General features: G+C 46.3%; 1 protein-coding gene across 4 annotated transcripts in view; it reads right to left on the reverse strand.

The window, feature by feature from the left end:
- KDM3B (lysine demethylase 3B) overlaps positions 1 to 16,670 on the reverse strand; it is a 119,830-nt gene that overhangs the window by 24,942 nt on the left and 78,218 nt on the right. For 3 of the 4 annotated variants that reach the window (XM_050962330.1, XM_050962332.1, XM_050962333.1), the window contains exons 11-15: positions 15,646 to 15,798; positions 7,908 to 8,015; positions 7,178 to 7,305; positions 2,277 to 2,556; positions 863 to 1,119 (exon numbers count right to left, since the gene is read on the reverse strand). In XM_050962330.1, coding sequence (XP_050818287.1) covers positions 863 to 1,119; positions 2,277 to 2,556; positions 7,178 to 7,305; positions 7,908 to 8,015; positions 15,646 to 15,798 — 926 coding nt within the window. The remainder of the gene's footprint in view (positions 1 to 862; positions 1,120 to 2,276; positions 2,557 to 7,177; positions 7,306 to 7,907; positions 8,016 to 15,645; positions 15,799 to 16,670) is intronic. The other variant, XM_050962331.1, reaches the window with a different exon arrangement.

Consider the following 16,670-nt stretch of genomic DNA (forward strand, 5'->3'; position numbering starts at 1 on the left):
ATGAACGCATCTCCCTTTTAACACATTCCATTCTTCTCTCCACCAATGGCAAACAACTTAAGTTGTTAAGATCCCATCTTCCCTAACTGATGCAAAGTTCAAGTATCCTACTATAAATATTAGACAGGCACTATATCCTTGTTCTTCATTTGCATTATCTGTCTGCCACCAGCTATCAGCATAATTTGAGTACTGTCCACATTAAAAACAAACAAACAAAAAAAACAAACAAAAACACAGCAACAGCTAAGTCCCTAGTGGATTTCATGGAACCTCTGGCTTTTCTTTTTGGAGTAAAAAGTCCAGTTGGAGTAGCATTTTTGGTTTTGATTGTTTAGGTTTTCTTCATTAATTTTTTGGGGGCAGAGGTTTGTTGGAGTTGGTTTTTTTAGTAGAAGGGTGTGCGTCAATGTGGTGTGTCGTTCTTTGGAAAGAAAGGTGTTTTAAAGAGGAAAGTTTTGCATTGTTTCTCATGACACTCAGACTCTAGATTTACCTAATCACCTCTAGAAGTTCGCCCCATAGCTTGATCCCCACAACCAACACCAGAGATAAAATGGACTTAAATAAAGCAGGACCTCTGAGAAAAGACTGCTTCTAAACCAAGTTTTTATGGGGAAGCAGTACCTAACTAACTGCTTCCTCCCTCGCTGAATTTCTCCATGACTGCACCAGATGAAGCCCCATAAAACTAACAACTGTGTTAAATCTTACAGCTCTTTTGAAAAATAATGCTTTTGTTTCTACCACATATTGCAAAATAATTCTGTTCAAATATAGATAAAACTGATAGACCCTTAGGAATTCCCCTTAGAACAGTCCCCTTTGCAGGAAAAAAGGCAGGAAAGACAACATTACTCACCGTGGAAGCTGCAGAAAAGACTGGAGGAAAAGGAATTCCTGTATCTAGTGGGACCTGGGGCAGCTTTCCTGGCCCAGAGTGTAGTAGGTCTCTGAGACTGGAGCCTTCAGCTTTGTTACTAGATGCAACTGGGCCCAATAAGAGACTATTAAACAGTTTGGGGGTTAATGGAGAAACCTTTGTACTGGAGTTGAAGGAATCCAATCCAAAGGGTGAATGGGATTCTTTATTGAGCACTGATCTCAGGGATCCAGCTTCTGTAAGGAAGATAAATCACAACTGGGTGAGACAAACATCATTAAAGATCCACAAAAGGGAAAGTCCTCTGAAGATGACTGTCCAAGTATTATCCTCCAGTATAACACGGCTATAATCCTGTGACAAACCACAGTTCAGTTTACCTGGATGTTAAGGCTCAAGAACGATATTCGACAATACTAGATGAGGCACTGAGGCATCTTTTGTAAACTTAAGCATCCGGTTCCAGCTATGCCTCACCAACAGCCTTAATACATCATGGTAGGTTAAGAATTTGAAGGGTCCAGTAGACCCTTCCAAATTAGTTCTGGATTCTTCAGAACAAACACAGAACCCTTTTGCAGGATTTTAAATGCAGTAGAGAACACTACTGTTGATTAGGCCTATAGAACTAAGGAAACATTTGTGAACATGAAATTGAAAAGCGAAAACAGAAGAGATTTTCTGAGATTGTTAAAAAAAGTCTATCACTGATAACCATGAACAAAATATAAAATTGTGTGCTATAATTCCTGTACTTCTAGCTATGTACAGTATAGAAGAGCTAGCCTACCCTGTCTTGAACGTAATGCTGCCTTTGTGAATAGGTCGCACTCGACAGTTATATCCTGTAAGACATATTTCTGCAATGAAACTTTTCTTTCCTGATGTTTAGTTGTGTGTCTGTTTTTTTTTTTTTTAAATCTTCAGCTGGAACATCCATTCCTTAAGCACACCTTCAGCCTCTAGGTGCTTAGGAAATGCACTCTTTATATTGCAAGCCAAACACTAAAATTAATTTTAGTTACTTTATGGAAACTGGTGCTAATTCTTATCTGAAGTGAATGTTAATCAGACTTTACATCAGGAGATCATTTCTACATACTCTCACAGAAAAGAGAGCATATATAACAGAATGGGTACTGGATAAATATGCCCAGCCCTCCAGCCTCCCTCCCTACTCCCACATCCCTCCAGCTCCTGCATGTATGTTACTTCACAATCTCTTTCAGGAGGTTTCTACATGGTTAACCCCTATTTAAAGAAAAAAGATCCAAAGAGGCAAATGCAGAGGAACAACCCTGGTCTTCCCTAAGCACTAGGGACTCCCTCCCAGGATGGTAACCAAGCAGCACTCCTTTGCTCCCAAACATTAAGGGGGAGATCTGTTCCTCACCTTTTGTTTCTTCTTTTGCTTTTTGTGTTGCTAAATCTGCAAGCCAGTGCAAGGCTGATGAGGGGGATGTTTCTGGACACAGTGGCCTGCCAGATTTTGTTTCAATGGGGTTGCTCATTGGCGAGGTCTCTGTTTTCGCAGACTCCTCAGTTCTTCCATCTGTGGCCTCAGGTTTAGGATCAGCGTCCATTTCTAGCTGCCCCAACCCTACTGCCCCTGCCCCACTGGAGAAGGTGCCCTCACTTCCAGAGGCTGATGCACCGGGATTTATACTGGGAAGCTAAAAACAAAAAAAGATATCACATGCTGCAGTCAAATGCTGACTTTGGGAAGGGAATTACATTTTTGATGGACCGGGGGAAAAAATAAACCAGACAACAACAATATGACATAGTGATAATCTATCACAAGGGTGGGCTGTGAGGCTGGTAGAAGGCTTAATATGTTTTATCTTAAAAGAATGTGGAGATTATTGATTTTCTAACTCCAAAGCCATGAAGATCCTTGAAATGGCTTGAAGACCTTCATGATTTGAATGTTCAGTGACCAATCAGATCTGTACTTTTATGAATGCATTTTTGGAAGTGAATATAATGTAATGTACAATTTTTTTTTTTTTTTGTGTCCACTGCTCCAGCTCTCAGTATGCTATTTTATACTGTTAATCTGGGGCAGGCCTGCATGCATCCATCTCTATCACCTAGCACAATGGAGCCACAATCCCAATAAATATGGAGATTGTGGGGAGTTGAGAAGGGCAAAGTAACATTGAAACCACCTCCCCTTTTTTCCCCCTTATCCACTCATTAGCTCTTGTCACATGTTTAAACAGTCCTTGCTGTAAAGAGCTCACAGTTTATCATATGCCAAGGACAATGGGGGTCTGATACTTAACTGGTCTTTAGTTGCTACATAACACATGAGGATATATTTATGAGCAGTCTTTCTGCATTACTTCGTGTTTTTATTTTATGGAACAGGCATCTCGGGATAGGTGCCCATAGTCCCATTTTAGAAATCTGAATAAATATTTCATACTGGCAATAAAACATAGGCACATAAGAAATGCCAGACTAATCATATCCACACTTCATCTAATCCAGCATCCACTGATTTAAACAAAGGCATTATAGGATTTTCTATACTATTCTCAATCTCATTCCATTCCTTCTGCTGCACACTGAGTGGGGGTTTTCATTAAGTGAATAGGAAATAATAAATGTCTGTCTCTTATGTAGTATTTTTCATCAGTAGATCTCAAATCACTTTACAAAGGTAAGCATCGTTATCCCCCCAGTGGCCAAGTCAGGAATAGAACCCAGGACTCCTGAGTCCCAGTCCAGTGCTCTATCCATGAGACCCCACTGCCTCTTCACTGAGCTCTACAACAGGGGTCTCAAACATGCGGCCTGCAAAAGTTATTTTCTGTGGCCCGCAACCTCCTCACGGCCCCTTGCCATCTCCCAGCGTTTACCTAGAGCGGCTTTGCCCCCACGCTGCTCCGGAAAGCGGAAAGAATGTGGGGGAAGAGGCGCGCAGGGGCGCGTGTTGATGATGCTTCAGGCACCGCTCCCAGCAGCTCTCATTGGCCGCGGTTCCTCGTTCCTGGCCAATGGGAGCTGCTGGGGGCGGTGCCTGAAGCAACAGCAACACATGTCCCTGTGCCCTTGCTCCCCCCAAGTTCCGACCACTTCCCAGAGCAGCACGAGGGCGGGGCAAACAGGCAGGCAGGGAGCCTGCACTGCCGCCAGTGCACGTCGGGCCAGAGCCCGCCCCGAGCCCCTCCTGCAGTCGAACCCCCTGCCCTGAGCCCCTTGCCACACCCTGCACCTCGACCCCCTGCCACACCCCTCCTGCACCCCAAACCACTACCCTGAGCCCCCTTCCACACCCCAACCCCCTGCTGTACCCTGCACCCTGACCCCCCTGCTGCACCCCACACTCCTCCTGCACCCCCCTGGGGCAGGGAGGGGACGGAATTGGGGTGGGGATTTCGGGGAAGGGGTTGGAATAGGGCAAGGAGGGGTGGGAAAAGATGGGGCAGGGATGGGGCCTCATGGAAGGGGTGAAGTGGGGGCAGAGCTGAAGGCCGCAGGGGGGAGGTATCAGTAATGCAGCCCTCAGGCCAATGTACTAGTCCTCATGTGGCCCTCATGGTCATTTGAGTTTGAGATCCCTGCTCTACAATGATACCCAGGTCCCTCTCCACAGTTATTTAGTTTTAGAACCTTGTAAGGTCCACTGCAGTTTAATTTTTTCCCTGCATCTTGCAGACATTGAGCTTCATTTGTCATCATGCTGCCTATTCACCTAGAGTGGTTAGGTCTCTCAACTTCCTAACAATCTTCTCAGACTTATTTAAATAACTAACTATTACAAGAAACTTTTGCTCTCTCACTACTCACTTCCCTTTCCAGTTTAATAAAACGTATTAAACACTGGACTTATGACAGAACCTTGTGGCACCCTGATGTTAATCTTTTGCCAGGATGAAAATTAACTATTTAATTCCACTCTGACTTATGACAGTACTGTAGCTTATTTCTCAGTAATGATTATTTTCCTTGGCTGTCTCTTGAGTGGGTCTTTATCAAAGGTCTTTTAAAAGTCTAAATAGTCACAATCAACCGCTTCTCCTTTATCCATGACTGTACTGAAACACTCAGAATTCTAACCGATTAGAGAGACAGTTTTTCTTTACAGAAACTGTGCCAATTAGACTATTATATATCATGACTAAGTCTGCAAGTTTGTCACATAGGTCAAGGATTCCATGACTTTCGGTGACCTCTATGACTTCCGCAGCAGCCAGTGCACCTGGCCCGGGAGCTGCCCATGTAGCTCAGGTAGCCTTTGGGCCAGTCGCACAGGCCAATGCTGGGGCAGTCTCGAGCCACCACGCTCCCCTCCCCCAACAGCAGCATTAGTTTGAGTGTAGGAGAGGACAGAGGCATGGGATGGGGTGAGGACTCTGGACAGCGCTTACCTTGGGGGGCTCCCCGGAAACAGCAATATTCCTCAGCTCCTAGGCGGAGGTGTAGCCAGGCAGCTCTGCATGCTGCCTCTGCATGCAGGCAAGCTCTCATTGGCCGTGGTTCCCGGCCAATGGGAGCTGCGGACCCAGTGCTTGGTGTGAAGGCAGCACGCAGAAGTGCCTAGCCACGCCTCCACCTAGGAGCTGAGGGATGGGGATGTTGCCGCTTCCGGGGAGATGCGGAGCCAGGTAGGAAGCCTGCCAGCCCTGTCAACTATCCCCATTCACCCCCCTGCACCAGCGGAGGTCCTGGGCTGTGCACTGCCGCCCTGCTCCCTCCAAGCACCCATAGCACCCCCAGGCGACCCCCTAAGATTTACTCAGGGGTATATAGTGCAAGTCATGGACAGGTAATGAGCTTTGAATTTTTGTTTACTGCCTGTGGCCTGTCCATGATGTTTACTAAAAATACCCATGACTAAAACATAGCTTTAATCATAACCAATAAAACATTATAATTCTATTCTTAATTATTGGTTTCAATCAATTTGCGAAGTACAGATATAACACTTACTAGTCTGCAATTCCCCAGGGTGCTCTCAGACATTTTTCTTAAATATAGGTACAACATATTTGCCACCCTCAAATCCTCTAGGACTGTAGCTGTTTTTAATGAGAGATTACATATTTTTGCTAGGTGGCCTGGTGACTTATTTTAAATCATCCGTTTGTTCCAGCACCTTTTCTTCTGACACCTCAGTCTCTGATAGTACCTCACCTTTATTGCCAGAAAAGAGCAGGTTTGAAGTACATATCTCTAATAGGCACTGCAGAGAAGATTGATGCAAAGAAATCATTTAGCTTCTCAGCAATATCCTCGTACTTTCTGGCACTTCTAATACGCCTCTCACATTTCCCTGGTGTAATTTATACTCATGTTTAATGATTTCACTAGGGTCAGATATTCAAATGTGGAAGGATTTGTTTGGCTCAAATAGCGCCTCTTAATGTACCATTTAGCCATAATGGTTTATCCCTTGGCTTCTTCATTTCCTTTTTGTTCATCAGTACACATGCCTTTTGACACTTACTGTTTTTTAAGTAGCATCTATGCCACCTCTAAAGTAAAGGAAGTAAACAGTCTTTTTGATTAACCTTCTCATTTTATTGAAGTCTCCCTTCTTAAAATTTAGTGTCGTTTATTGATACCCTTTCTCCCCCTAGGATGCTGAAACTACATAATTATAATGTGGTCACTATCACTTTGGGGCTCAAGCTACTACCCCTTCTTGAATTAACTCATTTGTGTTACTTAGGATTAAGTAGAGAATAGTGTCTTCTCTTGTGTATTCTAGAACTGTCTATTCCAAGAAGCAGTCAATCATTTCAAGTGTTAAGAACTGTTTCTCAAAACTTTGTCCTGCTGTGCTATTTTACTGCTTATATGTGGATGTTTGAAGTCCCCCATCATCATCCTGCTAATTTTACCAGAGACAGCAAAATCTAGGCATATGTCAAATCAGCATAATATTTCAGAAAGCCATGAGAAATAAAGGAAATGCATTATGGAATATTCCCCATTGTACTTTTCCTTCAAGGTTTTGGCAGAGATACCAAAAGCCTTTTACCATAACTTCTAAAGAAGAAAAAACAAGCCTAGCACAGACATCCAGCTAGCAAAGATTGGGCACGACATGCTCCTCACCTCAACAAGTGTCTGGGTGCCAGCAGTTGCGATGCTCTGCGATAATCCTGACTGAGTCAAGACATCCAGCAGAAGCCACTGAGATTCTAAGCCCCATGTTATACAGAGGTCAGACTAAATGATCTAATGGCCCCTTTTGGCCTTAAAATCTATGAATGCAATATCCAGAGTCCACAAAGGTGAAGCACAGGAATTCTATCCAGGGATTCCCAGCTCACATACCTGTGACATCCCATTTGTGACAGCAGGTCTTAACACAGATTTGTTTTGTCGGTTAATACATGGACAGTTGGCTTTAATTCCCCATTTGCCTCTGGCTGCATGTACCATGTCTCCTATATTGTAGAGAGCTAGGAAGAAAGTTACAAGTTTTAATATATATGCCCATAAAAACTATGAAGTGAGGCCTTGACTGAACTTCAGGACCAGTTTTTCCTCCTAGTCTAGTCACAACAAGAATCCTAAATGTTAAGGTTTCATGACCAAGATACATGTGTTAATCTGATAGTGCTGCACAACTATGCACACATAGCACTGGCTTTCAAAACCCAGAGACGTCATTATAACACTGAATACTTTTATTTTCCTTCAGAGGACAAGAGCACTAGTGCCGTCCTCACAAATTAAACTGCATTTGGTTCATATTTTTTGAAAAGAGACTTCTGAAAATTAAAACAAGAGTCATGTGCTTCATGTCTGCAAATCTTAGGAGCAGCATATTGGAAATGTTTTATCACCTTGTATTAGCAACTCATTCTTATCTGCACTATTTTCATCTTTTTCTCCCCACCTTTCTCCAAGAGAATGTCTCCCCCCCTATATTACCGCCTCCCTGATCCCTCTCAGATAAGGAGACAACTAGAAAACAAAACTATCACACTGCCTCCTCTCCTGCCTCCCAAAATAAGGAAGAAGATATCTGGAAACCAGAAGGAAGCAGTTCAAGTATTACCTGTTCCAGGGATGATCTGTGTTGGCATAAGATTCTCCGGTTCATGGGACTGCCCCTTTGCACACTTCAACCATGAGAAAACTTCCTCATCACCAATCTCCTCTGTTTCTGAAATGGACAGAACCAGGTCATTTACTACCCTGCAAAAGTCACTGAAGCTTTACAGAGCAGCAAGCTGTTTCTGTATGTATTTCTTCACTGCAACAGTTAACTCAAGTTAGGCCTGATCTACACTTAAAATTTAGGTAGACATAACTACACTGCTCAGAGGGTGCATTTGGCATAGTTATGCTAACCTAATCCATGGTGTAGGCGCACCTAAGTGGACAAAAGAGTGCTTCCATCAACCTAGCTACCACAGAGATAGAAAAACCCCTTCCATAACTATAGAAAGCATCTGCACTACAGCACTACAAGGGCATTGCCACAGCGCTGTAGCTGTGCTGCTGTAACACAAGACTTCAATATACTTGTTACTCCACTCCAGCTAGCCTAGCTTGCATATCCTGATTGAGCAACCACACTACAAAACACTCAAATTACAGACAGTGATTTGATTAGCAGCTGATGAACTGTTGTAACTCAAACTGCTGAATCCCCACTGCATTACTAGCTGTAATTTGCTTCCTCTGCAGTACAGGAACCAGTTGATTTGAGTTCAAAGCACTATTTAAGCTAGGTATTTCTGCACGTGGACAGCAGTCTGGTTAGTGGAAAAGCTAAGTTATCCCTTGAGCTAACAATGCAGTGAAGACAAGCTCCATGTGACTATTTGTTGCTTCAGTTTAATCTCAGAGCTGCAAAGAACAATGGATTAACCACCTCCCAGTTTTGGTGAGCACAAAGTTTTGTGAAATGGTAACTCAGGGATCTGCAGTAAAAGTCAATCAATACAGAACCCACATCAACTTCTTGGTTCCCACTCTGCCCACTCCAATTCATACAAAAACAAAGCTGCTAAATCATGTTGCTTTGATCACAGCACCCCCCATTAGATAGATTCCAGCTTCTTATTCTAATCTTTAAAGCTCTTCATATTCTATCCCTTGCTGCTTAATTTGTCACATTCCCATTCCTCCAGTCAATGGTTGACAGCCTTGCCCATCCATTTGTCTACTTGCTCCCTGCTGTGCCTTGCACAGAATGCCTTTTTTGAATTGATTTGCAAAGCAGCTATCCTTGCACCTTCAAATCTCTCAAAATCTACATCTGCCATGATACCTACCAGATGCCAGCCAATTAACGATGACTGGGTTGAAAGGCAGTCTGAGAGACAAGAAGTTTATTTTAAAAGCCTAATTTTGAACCATCAAGTTGTGCCCACCATATCAGCCTATTTAACAGCATGAATTTATAGTTATGCCAATATAAGAACTAGGGGTCACCAAATGAAATTAATAGGCAGCAGGTTTAAAACAAATAAAAGGAAGTTCTTCTTCACGGAGCGCACAGTCAACTTGTGGAACTCCTTACCTGAGGAGGTTGTGAAGTCTGGGACTACAACAATGTTTAAGAGGGAACTGGATAAATTCATGGTGGCTAAGTCCATAAATGGCTATTAGCCAGGATGGGTAAAGAATGGTGTCCCTAGCCTCTGTTCATCAGAGGATAGAGATGGATGACAGGAGAGAGATCACTTGATCATTGCCTGTTAGGTTCACTCCCTCTGGGGCACCTGGGATTGGCCACTGTTGGTAGACAGATACTGGGCTAGATAGACCTTTGGTCTGACCTGGTCCGGCCGTTCTTATGTTCACTCCTCTATCTCCCATTTCATACTCCACTCATGGCATCGTATCTTAAACGTAATTCCAAGATCTTTTGGACAGGGATTACATATCTAGTCTGTTTGTATAGCACCTACCACAACAGAGACCTGTTCCTAACTGAAGCTTTTAGACACTACTCCAACGCGAATGATTTATAAATATATATACACACCCCAAATAATTGTAATTATTTAAGCTTTTTTATTAAGTGTGAGAAGAATGCTTATTCAATGAAGGTTACACTAAGCAAATCATACCTTGGAGCACCCACACACAAAATCTGGTTGTCTGCCCCTGGTGAGCACTGAAATAATTCATATTTTACTCTCTTCACACTAAGAGAACGGGCACTTCCTACATGCCCAGGAATAAAATAGGATGTCGCCGTCCTTTGACTTCAGGGGAAAAAAAACAAAAACAAAAACAAAACCAAAAACAACCTCTGCCACAATGCAAAACTAATTACTAGAATCAGAAATTGCTATACTGGATTGAATCAGTGGTCCATCTAGTCCAATATCCTCTCTCCAAAGATGGTCAGTTCCAATTCTTCAGGAAAAGGTGAAAAAAACCCTATAGAAGACAGCTATAGAATAATCTGCCCATAGGCAGTTTCCGGCTAACCCCCTCACTGTTACAGGTTTATTTATATTCTAAAGCTTCAGGGTTTATATTGCTTCCAAAACTCTTGATTTTTATTTATTTTAAACTGTTAAACCAGGGGGTGGGCAAACTTTTTGGCCTGACAGTCACATCTAGGTTGGGAAATTGTATGCAGGGCCATGAATGTAGGACTGGGGCAGGGGGGTGAGGTGCGGGATGGAGTGTGAGAGGGGGTGCAGTATGTAAGAAGGGGCTCAGGAGTGCAGGAGGGGTGCGCAGCAGAGAGCTAAGGGCAACAGGGTTGGGGGGCAGGAGGGGTTCAGGTGCAGGCTCTGGCCCGGCCCCACTTACCTTGAGCAGCTCAGGATGGCAGTGGCACGCAGCGGGGCTAAGGCAGGTGCCCTGCTTGCCCTGGCCCCGCGCTGCTCCCGTAAGCGACGAGCATGTCTGGCAGTGTCTCCTGAGGGTGGTGTGGGGCAAGCGGCTCTGTTGTGCACTTCCCTCACCTGTAGGTACCACCCTGAAGCTCCCATTGGCCACGGTTCCCCATTCCCAGCCAATGGGAGCTGTGTGGGGCGGTGTCTGCAGGCGAGGGCAGCACACCCAAGCCCTTTGCACCCCTGCCCCCGTGGGCTGCCAGGAAGTGGTGCTGCCTGCTTCTGGGAGCAGCGCAGGGCCAGGGCAGGCAAGGATCCTGCCTTAGACCCATGGTGCCAGGGGGATGGCAATCCCGCAGGCCAGACTGAAACCCCTGACAGGCTGCATCCGGCCTGTGGGCCATAGTTTGCCCTCCCCTGTGCAAAACTCTTGGCCTCATGGACTTGTGGCAATCAGTTTCACAGGCTAATTTTGTGTTATATAAAAACATATTCCCTTGTACCCATTTTAAACTTGCTGCCTTTAAATTTCAATGCCCTCCTGTTTTAGAGAAGAGCCAGTAGGCCTCCATTCCTCTGACCATCTTATTGCCTATGAGGAGACAGGAAGAGGTTGGCTTGTTCAGCCTAACAAAAAGAGAGGCGAGGGGGAGGGATACAATTGTTCTCTATAAATACACTGGGAGTGGGACGGGGATAAACACCAGGGAGGGTGAAGAGTTATTTAAGTTCAAGAACAATGTTGGCACAAGAACAAAGGAGTATAAACTGTCCATGAAAAAATTCAGCCTGGAACTTAAAAGAAGGTTTCTAAACATCAGAAGAGTGAGGTTCTGGAACAGCCTCTCAATAGAAGTGGTGGGGTGGGGAGGGGGGGACAACTTACTTAGTTTTAAGAGTGAGCTGGACAAATTTATAAATGGTATTATATGATGGCGGTCCTTGTGATTGGAGGGGGCAAGGAGGAGGCGGCAGCGGCTTGGAAGTCCTTGAGGTCCCTTTCCACTTATGTCCCTAAATCTCAGGCAGCAGCCAGTCACCTGCAGGGGTCAGGAAGGGTTTCCCTCCCCACATACAAATGCGTCTGTTGGGTTTTTTTGTCTTCTTCCTCTGAAGCACAGAGATAGCCTCAGGAGATGGGACTTTTGACATGGCACCAAACATTCTCTCAGTCACATGTTCAGGATCTAATTGTTTGCTATATGTGGGGTCAGGAAGGCATTTTCCCCTGGTCAGATAGGTAGTGACCTTGGGAGGTTTTCACCTTCCTCTGCAGCATGTGGGTCACTTGACAGGATTATCTGGGTATAACTAAATTAATTTCTTGACTCTGAAGGGGCCTCAGGCACTGTGCAGCTTGGATCCTCCTATTCTCTGCTTGTGGCACATAATAGTTTAGTCTCCTGTAGGCTGTGATATTTTGGGTTAGTGTGCAGGTCCTGGGTGGGGTTTGGGGCCTGTGATATATGAAGGTCAAATTAGATGATCTGTGCTGTTACGACTACCAGCAGAGGCACTTTCGCCAGCTCTTGGCAGTAGCGGGTGCAGGCAGTGATCCAGAATGAAATCCTCTGAGCAGACACTGGGCAGCCTTTCATCCTGTCTGCCACTGCAACGAACAGCTGTGTAGACCTGCGAAACAGCTTTGTCCTGTCAATGTGGAAGGCAGGTACCCTCCTGACGTCCAGGGCATGTCACCTGCATTCCGCTTCGGATTTACGAGGCTTTGGAAAGAAGACAGGTCAGTATATGTCCTGGCTGGTACGAAACTGGGAAACTACCTGGGGCAGGAAAGCTTGGTGCAACTGCATCTGCATCCTATCCTTGTAGAATACCACACAGGGCGATTCTGAAGTGAGTGCCCTGATCTCAGACATCCTGTGTGCAGACATTATTGCAACCAGCAACGAAACCTTCCAGGAGAGAAGAAGAGGAGAGCAGGAAGCCAGAGGCTCAAAGGGGGGCCCCATGAGCTGCGACAGCACAAGATTCAAGCCCCCCTAGCACCTAGTGGTCCAAGAACCCACAACCAGATTGAATGGTAGGGACGAAGACACTGAGGAAAGAACAAGGTGGATCTGGGGAGCTGATTGGGACGCACCTCGAGCGCACCTTCAAAATGAGTGCTTCTGACCCCCAAGATGCTTTGCCAGGCTGGGGCGTACGGGGGAGTGGGAGGAGGAAGGGTGGCGGCGATGACTAAAGCTTGTGTCTCTTTCCCTTCTTGCAGACCCCTGTCCAGGCTGCCAAAGCCTTGGCAGTGGCCGGAACTGCTTCCTCAGATTGTGGTATATGCAGACCTAGGGAGCGAAGGGTGGCCAGAGTGTTCTTTAGGCCATGCAGCCTTGCATCAGTCTGCTCTGTAAAGAGACCTCTCTCATCAAATCAGAGATCTTGAACTGAGGCCGGCATTTCCTGCAACAGACCAGCAGTCTGAAGCCAGGAGCTGCACCTCATGACCACTGCTGATGCAACCACGCTAGCCAGCAAGTCAGACACATCCCATGTCATTTGGAGGGAGCACCTCGCTGCTGCAGTACCCTCCTCCACCAGGGTATCAAACTCCTAGGCCAAGTCCTGGGATAGGGACTCCTTGCACTTATGGAGGGAGTCCCAAATTGTATCTGCCCAAAAGAGCCTTGTGGGTCACCACCCGCAACTGAAGGCTGGCAGTGGAAAAAATCTTCCTCCCAAAAAGGTCCAGTCTCTTGGCCTCTTTATTTTTGGGGGTCAAATTAGGGTGCCCCTGTTTGGCCTTCCCTTTGGCTGCAGAGAGGACCAGTGAGCCTGGAGGCGGGTTGGTTTACAAGTACTCGAACCCTTTGGCTAGGAGGTGGGAGATATTGATGATGGAGTTTGCCAGTTGGCCTTTAAGATCCCCATCATGCATCATGGGCAGCAGAAGTAGATACCGAGAGTGCCTGTTCAGCCATCTCCTCCACCTCCATGCCCATCACTTCTCAGTCACCCATCGAAGCAGGGACTGGTGCTCTTGCCACTCTGGATGGCCCTTCAGGGGTTAATGTGTTAACAATGGGGTCTTCAGACTCGACCACCTCCTCAGCCTGTAGCCCCATGTTATGGGCAACCCTGCGCAACAGTTCTTGGTGTGCTCTATCATCAACGATGGGGTGGCTCGGTGGACAAAGACCCCACCACCACCTGATCCAGTGAGGACGATGACAAAGTCCTAGGCGGTACCAGGCCCTCCTGTCCCTCTGGACGTGTTCTGCTCGGTGCCATGCTGTTCGTCACGGACAGTGGCCTTGGTGCCAGTGGTGGATCCAGGACCTGGACGGGGCTCTGCACCGTGGAAAGAAGCTGTCTTGGTGCCTTGAGGCGGGGGATAGTGCCGAGGTGGTAAAGGGGTGTGTCCTTCTGAAGTTACAGACTGGGAGTCCCTGAAGTAAAGTGCCCTGGGCCTGGTGGCATGACCATGGATCCAGAAAAGCCACTGCACAGGCTCCTGCCACAGCACCATCCCCACCTCCTGCCTGTAGCAGCGCTGCTCTGGTGGCCCAGAGCCAGCTGGTGATGGAGGGCTGCCCCCCAAAAAAGGGGATAGAGAATAAGACTGAGAATATATTATTGCTCTTATATAAATCCATGGTACACTCATCTCTCGAATACTGTACAGATGTGGTCTCCTCACCTCAAAAAAGATATTCTAGCGCTAGAAAAGGTTCAGAAAAGGGCAACCAAAATGATTAGGGGTTTGGAGAGGGCCCCATACGAGGAAAGATTAAAGAGGCTAGGCCTCTTCAGCTTGGAAAAAAGGAGACTAAGGGGGGATATGATAGAGGTATATAAAATCATGAGTGATGTAGAGAAAGTGGATAAGGAAAAGTTATTTACTTATTCCCATAATACAAGAACTAGGGGTCACCAAATGAAATGTAATAGGTAGCAAGTTTAAAACAAATAAAAGGAAGTTCTTCACACAGCACACAGTCAGCTTGTGGAACTCCTTACCTGAGGAGGTTGTGAAGTCTGGGACTATAACAATGTTTAAAAGGGAACTGGATAAATTCATGGTGGCTAAGTCCCTAAATGGCTATTAGCCAGGAAGGGCAAAGAATGGTGTCCCTAGCCTCTGTTCACCAGAGGATGGAGATGGATGGTGGGAGAGAGATCACTTGATCATTGCCTGTTAGGTTCACTCCCTCTGGGGCACCTGGCAGTGGCCACGGTCGGTAGACAGATAGATACTGGGCTAGATGGACCTTTGGTCTGACCCAGTACGGTCGTTCTTACGTTATGTTCATAAGGAGTTGTTTGAGCGTGAAGTATCTTTCCTTCTTTGTTCTCAGGCGGAACCCTTTGAAGATCTTGCAGTGATCTGGTCTGATGTGCCACCCCCAGACACTTAGGGCAGGAGTCATGGTGTCCCCTGTTGGCATGGGTTTGTGGCAGGTACCCCACAGCTTAAACTTTTGGGATTGAGCCAAAGACCAAGAGGGGAAGCCCTCCACTTCTACTTAACTAACTACTAAGACTAACACTAACTAATGAACTATTTACAGGATAATCAAGAGTCTGATCACTAGGAAATATACTTGCCAAGACAAGAGAGACATGCAGCTCTTACAACTGTCAATGGCAGTACGAAGGAACTGAAGAGGTGGTGGGTCGGCAAGGACCTATATACACCGCCATAAAGGCTCGATTCCAGGGGTCTCCACACCCAACCCGACAGGTACCACTGGGGGAAAAACCTTTCAACGACTGTGCACGCAGTGCATGCACACGTACTTGGAATCAACAGGAGCAAGCACTCGAAGAACAGGGAAGATAGGATGGCAGCAGGGGAGTACAGGGCAGAACAGAACAGAAAAAAGCTTCACTCTGCACCTCCTCCACTCTGTCAAACCCCTCCAACCTGTCACACCAGTACTCCCTAACCCACCCTTAAAAACCCAGCTAGTTCTCACAAGTTTACCACCTGGAAACTAGCCAGTTAAAAGGGGTGTGGACAAATCCAGTACTCACCGCTACGTGGACGGTTCTTCCTCAGCCGATAACAGTCTAGACAGACTCCAAAACCACATTTGCGACAAACCCAATGAATATTGAAGAGGGTTGTCTCACAGACATCGCACATCTCCCTCACACCACGGACAGCTCGCTTCCAGGCTACTTTCTCTACAAAGAAAAGGAGGAACATTTCAGGAATGAACACTTGGATAATGGATTGCACAGCCCAGTGTGTAGCCCCACATGCTATCTTGAAGCACAGGACAGTCTACACTAGAGTAGGTCTCAAAGCAAAAGCTATTTGGGAGTACTGAAGAAGACCTGTGGACAGCAATACCCCTATATCACCACAGGAACGGAGCTTCTCCTTGCGCTGGCAGAGCTGGATCATAGAATCATAGGATCTAGCATAGCTCAGTCTGTCAGCCAAGCCAGGCCCTGCTGGGTGGGGGAAGTGGCATGTCCCTTTCCCTGAAGATCCTGGTGCTCTTCTGGGATGGGGGCTGCACAGTGGGGCCACGCCCTAAAGACAGCAGGATGGAAGGATACAAGCCTTCACACTGGAGCAGGGGTATGTGAGTGGACTGGGCAGCATATCAAAGGCAATGCATGGGGGGAGAGCCACGGGGGGTGGGGGAGGGGAGGGGAGGAGAGCCACCAGACAGCAACACATTTGTTTCATGTTTGGGTAGTTTGTAATTTTTTTTGGTGGGGGACAGGGGAGGGAGACGGCACTGGCCAAGGATGGGTGAGCTGAGGGTGTTCCAGGAACCTTACCCACTGACTGGGACCTCACTGGTTAGGCAACAATTTCTCTAATGGGACAAGAGGCAGCAGTATTTTAACCTTATAACCTTATAATGAAGATATACCTATCTCCCAGAACTGGAAGGAACCCTGAAGGGTCATCAAGTCCAGCCCCCTGCCTTCACTAGCAGGACCAAGTACTGATTTCACTGTCGCTAGTGAAAGTGAAGGCAGGAAAATCCAGAGAAGGGCGAGGAGTTGATCTGAGAGAGTCAGCTAGGTATTAACAAAAT

This window comes from Gopherus flavomarginatus, chromosome 7 (assembly GCF_025201925.1).
Source record: "Gopherus flavomarginatus isolate rGopFla2 chromosome 7, rGopFla2.mat.asm, whole genome shotgun sequence".
Taxonomy (NCBI): domain Eukaryota; kingdom Metazoa; phylum Chordata; order Testudines; family Testudinidae; genus Gopherus; species Gopherus flavomarginatus.